The sequence below is a fragment of the Lipotes vexillifer genome, unplaced genomic scaffold, assembly GCF_000442215.2.
Source record: "Lipotes vexillifer unplaced genomic scaffold, Lipotes_vexillifer_v1.1 scaffold217, whole genome shotgun sequence".
NCBI lineage: Eukaryota > Metazoa > Chordata > Mammalia > Artiodactyla > Lipotidae > Lipotes > Lipotes vexillifer.
Window position 1 is genome coordinate 2,749,605 of NW_006788200.1, and position 8,481 is coordinate 2,758,085.

Consider the following 8,481-nt stretch of genomic DNA (forward strand, 5'->3'; position numbering starts at 1 on the left):
GTGATTCCATGCCAGTCCCCAGCAGGCCGGTGTTGAGGAAATGACTGCTGACTGGCTGGTGGAAGGGCAGACAGAAAGTAAGGCCAAATGTCCCAGCCTGAATCCAATACCAGCACAATACTTGCAAAGTCCCTGGTGATAACGGTTTTCCACACATAAGGTTTTGTATATGCGAGAGAGAAAAAAAAAGAGAGAACCTGGTGAGTAGGGACCCCACCTCCTACTTTGCCCAGCCCAGCCCTGCGCGTGGAGTGGTGGGCAAAGGCTGCCCACATACCAGGTAATCAGAAGGGTCAGGCACTGCTTCTCCAAAGACGGAAGGCAGATTGAGGCCCCAGAGAATCCGAGAGGGGTCCCCATGCCACCCGACTGCCAGAGGCCTGTGGATTCTGAACCTGGCCCCAAATAGAAGCTGAGGTGGAAAAAGACTCAGACTGTTCTCTAAATATCTTTGTGCCACTGCCATCTGCTGCAGTCGGGAAAGAAAGCAGCGTCGCGTGGTTTCCTTCAGGATCTGTCAGAGCTGTGTCCCCACGCAATAGAGCCCCTAGTTGTAAATAAGCTCTGGGGCCCGGAACAGGGCTGGAACTCTCCTGTTCTGTCCCCTTACCCAAAGAGGGGCTCTTGGCCATTCAGGTCTCGAAAGTGAAGTCCCTAGAATGGAGGAAAGTCAACATGCGTTTCTCCAGACTGCAATCAATCTGGCGTGGCTTCCCAACCAAGAGGTGGATCTAGAGAGCTCAACCCAAACCCAAGGGCTAGGAGAAAACCCTAAAAATGGTGCTGTAACTTGGTAATGTTTATCATCTCTAGTTTCTGAGATTTTGCTAATCCCGGATGAAATGAGACTGCAATTCCACTGACGAGGGTCACGTTCAGTTCCTTTTAGCTCAAGAAAGTAGTAAACCAAAATCTCCATTTTTGACCCCCAAGTGTTTCTCTGTCCACCTGTACCTCACCTCCAATTATTTCTTCCCTTTGTTTACTTTTACCAGCCATGAAACATGACACCTGTGAAGATTTTGACTGGAGGACTGTTACCCACTAACCCAGGCCCTTTCAATACAATCAGGTAAGAAAGGTCTTCCGTTTTCTTTTTGCAACATTACCAGCTTGTTCATAGTGGCATAGTGCCATCACTGAAGTCATAGTGACTTTAATAAACGTGTTAAATGGTTCACCATAGTGTCCCCAATCAAAATCCACATTCCAAAGCAAGGCTTCCTTTGTTTACTAAATAATAGCCAGAAAATTATTGTCTTGGTGTCTGATTTTAAATAAATTAAGAGGCTTTGTAAACACAGGCTCTGACCTTTGTCAATTAACTGAATCCCCAGCTGAACCCTTTATAAGGGACGCAGCAGAAACAGGGCCTGTTTTAGGACCTTTGTTAATCATCAGGTTTCTAAGCTGTTGTTCTCACCTTTCAATTAGGAGGATGGTGGCCACCACCCAAAGGGCTTCTTTTACAGTTTCCTAGTTCCTCTGTTCCCAAAAAGGTGCTTTTCACACTCTTTTGGGGGCTATGACATTGCATTACTTGTAGCTTTAGTACAAATATCAGATAGTCTAGTGGGATATTATATAGCTAAATTCAAGAAAATGAGCTAAATAAACTGGACTTTATTTTCTTAGCATTTATCCCTTCAGTGCATTCACTACCTACCTATTAGTTTCAGTTCAACAAATAACTTGAGTCCATACTAAATCTCTATTTGATGGACCCAACTGTAATAGAATCATGATTGTTTATGTTAAGAGTTAGCATAAGGCTTGATGTCCTGCACACTGTTAGTGGGAAGGTTAAAGGGATGGCTGTAGAAAGGTTTCATATTTGGATTTAAGTCTCAAAAGTAGCTTGATAACCCTTAACAAAATGATAAAATTTTTCATTTGAGTCACCTGAGGAGTTGAAAAAAGTCTGCTTCCTGAGGGCAGCCTGGGCTTTGGGTGATTCTGAATTGCAGCCAAGGTTGAGAACCACCGACTACAGGTTACACTGACATAGGATTTACTAATAAATGAATTCTCAGGGGAAAAAAAAAGATAAATTTTTTTCTTCACTGATTGGCCAATGACCATTTAGTGTTACTAGTATTTAGTGTTACATTACTGTTTTTCCTAAATGAAAATCCACACACTTTGGCACCAGGAAAACCTGAGAACCTTGTTGAAGATTTGGATTTCTGCCCTCCACCCCACCCCGGATTTACTGCATCACAATATTTGGTGGGATTTTTTTTCTTGTGTGTTTTAAAGCCAGCTCCCCCCGCACCCCACCCCCACCCCGACACACACACAGGAGATTCTGATGCATACTAAAGCTAGAGAACCTTGATGTAGATAAAACCAACCAGCTACCTTATTTTTCACATTTCAACTGACTTGGCATTGTGTAAGTCCTACTACAGTGAGCCCATGAGTTGTTTTCAGTCTTACAAGGCAAATTAGGCCTCGGTACTTAATTTAAGCAAAGGTTCCTTGGAATCCTTGCACAAAGGGTATGTTCTATAAGCAATAATTTCGAAGTCCAAGAAATTTCTAATAAGCATAATGAAAATTACAATTGGATGGTAAAAATGGGACTTGACACCAGAGTGTTTCAAAGACCAGGTGATCATTTTATTTTTCTATTCCTGACACTCAAATTCATAGGGGGGTGAAAAGACAACAGAACATAATCAAAATAACACACAAACACAATTCAAGGACATTTAACCAACTATTATAGCTGTTCTTTGTAAAATATATGAAGGTAAACAAACATCTTTATATAAATTAATGCTTAACAATCTGTATACACTGTAAAACAATTGTTAAAATTCACACTAAGATGCTAGTGCAAGCAGTGGTGTACAAAAGTGCAAACAAGGTTAGTGATGAAAAACTTATCACCAACTTACCACTTCAGCATACTCTGCACTCAGTCAAATACTGAAGGCCTCAGCACGGAAAACACTTTGATCACTTTTAAAGTTATGTGACTACATTCACCCTGAGTGCTCTTGCCTCAGTATGGCAACTGATGATGAGTTCAGGTTAGGAGCAGCACCAGGGAATCCAGAAACCCATGTGAAGTTGGCCATTCTGATGTGAATCTTCATACTTGATAATGAAAACAATTTCAAGGACAGCTTGTATGTCAAAAACTGTAGAACTGTCACCTCCCTTGACTCTCAAATACTTAAAACTAAAGTTAAATCTAATTCCCCCGCTTCATTTAAAATACATGCTGAAGAATTCATCCACTCCAGTGCGGCTTTTCCACAGAAAATAATTCTGCATGAAATCACTCAAAAGCCTTTCCCATTTCTGTCCTAAAATCTGTTTGGGGTGGGGGCACTCCTGAAACAAAGTTTACTTTGGATAAATTTGCTTTACTGTGATTACTTTGGACTCCGTTTAAAAGTGTGGTCAAAGCCTGGAACAATCAATCAGAGGTACTAAATATATTAGCTACTTAATGTTCCAAATTATGAGGACAAAAATTAGTTCAAAATTGCATCTTCAACAGACTCTGTAGATTCCCTTTATACTCAGGGATCTTTTTATCCAGGTGTGGGCTGGGGTATGTGAGGGGTAATGGTTCCAGGGTTCAAGAGTAGAAACATGGTTTTAACAAAATTCCAATCATTTTACCCAGAGGCACAGTCCCTATATTTTTAAGAGCTTGTTCTCTTTCTTTTCTTTTTCCTCTTTTTCTTTTTCTTTCTTTCTTTTTTTTTTTGGTTAAAAAGCACTAATTTGCATTTCAAAAGGACAATGATGGAAATGACCAGAAACATAAATATAGAGCTTTGAGAATTTAGTCCTTAATTGAAGATATACTGTTTTCTGAACTCTTAACTATTTATTACAAAAAAAATTTTAATGTTTATAGAAAACCTTTAATTCCCTATTAATTTTGCATCCAGAAGTTTATATTTGCTAATCTCTATTTTTTTCATGCTCTCTTGGAGACTTTTTGAAGCTTCACCAACTTTTACATACGTTTAAAATGATTCAAACAGGGACTTCCCTGGCAGTCTCCACGATTCCAATGCAGGGGACACGGCGATCCCTGGTCGGGGAACTAAGATCCCGCATGCTGCATGGCACGGCCAGAAAAAAAAAAATCCAAACCATATACTCTAAATAAAATCAACACAAGATTTTCTGAGAGACTTCCTTTTATATTAGCTATTTTCAATGTACTCTGGTCAAAATTTATTTGGCAATAGAAGTCTTGCAAACTTCAGTCCTGTAAGTGACTAAGACTGAAATGCTACGTTGAGTCACATACCAAGTACAGTTTCAGAAAATGTAAACCTGTCTCCTGAAACTCTCAAATCATGTCAACTAGAGGTATTCTGTTTTTAATGATGGAACTTGTGAAAATGCTGGGTTAATTAAATCATTTTGCAGAAGGCAAGAAACACCATTATCAAATATTACTCTATTTTAATGATTTACAAGTAACTTACATGCTGGAAAGCGCGACACAGAAGTGTGAGCCAGTTGAAAACTAAAGAAAAGAAATGTTCTGTGTATACATTGTAAACCACAGTAAATTTGTATATGTACACAGGCACACAAAACTAAAATTTAGATCGATGCAGGCAGTATCTGAATTCATACTTCTTTGGCACTCAAAGATACTGGGTCAACTAAGCCAATGGTGAAGAATATTTTTTCATATGCTTTAGAAAATATCTGTGCCCCAATTTTTAAAAATGCTATAATCTTCGATCTAAAAATTCACCAAGATAAACTGGAATCCATCAATTTAAACAGTTACACAAAAGTATAATTAACAGCAGTCACTGAAACAGGTGTGAGGTTGAGAAGCTCTTTAAACATACAAAAGCCAGCTGAGACCCTCTATTTTTAGTTTTGGACTTAAGATTTTAAAACATCTTTTGAACACTTCCTGATTTATATGGAATCCAATCTTAACTTGTATACAACAGTGTTAATTACATTTTCACACTTTACAGTGGGAGGAACAAAATTAACCTATGTCGCCAATACTACCATTTACCCAAAAACTACTCCGCAAATGTGCACACTTGCACAGGAACATACGGAGTATATGTTTTCCCCATGTGCTTTTACTGCTTCTTGGCATTCTCTTAACTTGCTTCTCCTGAAGGAAGCAGTGACTTAGTGTATATGCTCTGAGGAGCTCTCAGAACTAGATGGTATGCCCAATGGCTGGGGAACTCTGAGGCCCATCTCCCTGGAGCTGGCAGGAAAGTGCAGCTTCATTTCCAGAGGTTCAGGCCCTAAGACTCTTACATCATTGGGAAAATATCCACAGTTTAGTGTGGTCCACAAAGTGACTTTGTTCCTTTGATCCCAGTGACAGACCTAGAATGAGAGTTCTGGAACAGTATATTTTGTACCAGAAATCAAATCCCCTCTAGAGAAACCACTAAGCTTTTTCCTTTATACCAATTTATAACACAAATAATTAACTTCTCAATTATCACAATAGATACTAGGAAATACTTGAAGAAAGGCATGTCCCTGTAAATATTGAAAAGATACCATCAACAAGAGGCAATTACTTTTAATAAGGCTTAGTTCTGTCTGGTCAAGACGTTAAAAATGAGTACTTTAAACATATCTGGCAGAATAAACCAAGAGGCTGAAATGTCATTTGCTACTTTTCCCATGGTGCTACTGATGTTTCTAGGCAGGGAGAAAGCTTTTTATTTTCATTTAGAAGGAAGCTGAAAGTGAAATAGAATAGGTGAATTCCTAAAACCAAATGTCATGGTGAAATGACCTTGTTGGTTTAGCTAACTGGTAATTCCTTCCAGGCATATCCTTCAATCCTTATTTGCTTCATATATTACATTATTGATGACAGAAAGGACTACAGTAACTCTGATTTGGACAATAGCTAGAGAAAAACACTAATTCTGATATTAAAATTACTCTTGATGGAATTGGAGCAATCTATTCTCAATGGAATTGGTTAAATATACTATGAAACCTTGGTTTATGACCAAGAGAGGAAACCTTAAGCTTGACAGTCTTTAAAAATAAATATTTGGCACTTGTCTTTCAGCGAATTATGGGAATCTCTGACATATGGAAAAAAAGAACTCAATTTCTTAGGAAATTAAAATGCTTTAAAAAGCTAACTAAAATCTTACTAGAAAGCCTATCAATGAGGTTTGCAGACACTATCACATGGCAAGAATTGTATCTAAAAACAAAAGCCTTTTGTGCTATAAAGTGAGAGCTAGCTGAGAATAAAAAAAAAAAGAAAATTAAATATATGGATTCATTTTCTTTCCACCAAGAAATAAAATATGCCAAAAATGCAAAAGAGCTGTGGGACAGAAGCAAAATCCCCAAATATCTCAGTGACAAATGAAGGAGAATAGGCTCTTTTTCCTCAGATGCACGCCTCCACGATGAGACTGTGCACAAGACCCTACTTGTCGTTTGCCCTGGAGAGTACCATTAAGTATAAAGAGACTGGGGAGTACCTCTAAATGTGGGGAGACTGGTGCCTGTCACTACTTTTGGTGAAGAGGCACAGAATACCAAACCAGTAAGACGGAGCACTTCAGAATCAGACAACTGGAATGGGCCTATCAAACCAAAAATTAACCTTGGGTTGTACCAGAAGATGTGCTTTTCTGCAGAAGGCCGATCCCACAGGGACTAGGACATGGACCCCATCAGCACTGGTAGTGGTAATGTTACAGATAAAAATACACATGATTCAGAGATAAATGTGGTATAAGGTACAACCAAACACAACTTGTCGCCTGGAAAATGCAAAAGCCTCTAGGAACTTAAGCATTATTCTAAATATTCTAAAGCAGTCTCCTTTCCCAGTAACCCCCTCATATAGATAATAGTAAACATACAAAATTTCAGAGCATACTAACCAGATAAGACACATTAAAATGAAACATTTGCCCAATAAGGATGCCAAACATTAGGGTTTGCTTTATTGCATGACGTTTGCGTAAGAAAAAATAATGAAAACTGTAAGGCATCATGCAGTCATCAACAAGCTAATTATTAACTGTTCACTTAAGATAGGTGGACACATAATCTAAAATTAAACTAGTTCCAAAAAAGTACATAAAAAGTTTAACATGATGAACTTTTAAATATGGTTTACATTTGTAGTTTCATATTGTTAAAAAGTGCTTCAAAGGTAGTCTGGAAAGTTGCTCTTTAAAAATGGTGCTGGGGGTAATGTCAGATTATAAACTGTAAATTCTAATTATTTTTGTGGAATTAGAAAGCTACATTGTGATATTCAGCTTACTTGAATCAGTCTTCAATTCTCACTCAAATTAGGTTGATAAGATATTAATAATCTAAAAAACATCTGCTTTCTAACCAACAAAAGTCTATTGAATTCAAGTTATGCATGTTGAGTGATCAAATCTCTGAGTAGGCCTGAATGGTGAGACCTTGAACCAATGCGGGCTGGTGTTAATCAATGTACTGAGCCATCCAGCGGAAGCCTTCTCCATAACCTTGTCTTTTGAGTACACTACACATAAAAACTTCTAAGGGCCGGGCATTCAGTTCTTTCAGAGATACACTGCCCTAGAAGAGAAGATAGACATTATGTTGAATGACCCCTTAATGAAATAAAAGCTCCACTCCCCAGGAGAACTGCAGCTCATACATCTTAGAACAAAGGGTGACTGTGATAAAGCCACGGCTGTTTGGCATCCAAGTACCCTCCCCTAAACACACAGGACGTCTCCTCTCACTCTACTGGAGGACAGGATGTCTGCTCAGTGGGACAGAGGTGAGCTTGTGAGGCACACAAGAATGAAAATAATCTGTGACTTAGAAAAAATTCAAGTTACCTGGGACAACTGGCTTCAATTATATTAAAAACAAACATTCTCTGAGTAGGTTTATGACTAAACAAGGCATTTCTTAAAATTAATGTGGAGCAGGGACTTCCCTGGCAGTCCAGTGGGTAAGACTCTGAGCTCCCAATGTGGGGGGCGCCAGTTAGACCCCTGGTTGGGGAACTAGGATCCCACATGCAATGCAGCATGGCAAAAAAAAAAATTAATGTGCAGTTATTAAAAAGAAGAAACAGAAAATAGACCAAAGTCTACCATATCTAACATAAGAGTCTCCTTCCATAGGCTGCAGTATTTCTCTACTCTGGGATTTTTTAATACTAAGGTCCTTCCCCAAAACAAATACCAGTAAAAATGAATGCAAAAATAATGTGTCTTAAAGCTTATTGTAAATCATATGTTCAGAAAACCCCAACACTGCTATGGCCAAGTTTACATTTTATTTTTATCTGTGGTAAACTCAGGGCTTAAACACTGAACTGAGGGCCTAAATACACTACTGGTATGCTTAAACATTCAAGTATATTATTTAGTGGCTAATTCTGAAAAATTATGACAAATAAAACTTTGAAAGCTTTCATTTAGTTTCTCATAAGCATAGGCTTTGACATTTTTTTTTTTTTTTTTTTTTTTTTTGGGG

At 38.4% G+C, this 8,481-nt stretch overlaps 1 protein-coding gene across 1 annotated transcript in view; it reads right to left on the bottom strand.

The window, feature by feature from the left end:
- Nucleotides 1-6,931: 6,931 nt before the first annotated feature.
- The window catches only part of SAR1B (secretion associated Ras related GTPase 1B), a 28,442-nt gene continuing 26,892 nt past the window's right edge, over nt 6,932-8,481 (bottom strand). The window contains exon 7 of the mRNA XM_007461365.1: nt 6,932-7,566. Within this exon, the coding sequence (XP_007461427.1) occupies nt 7,450-7,566 (117 nt within the window). The 3' untranslated portion in view covers nt 6,932-7,449. The remainder of the gene's footprint in view (nt 7,567-8,481) is intronic.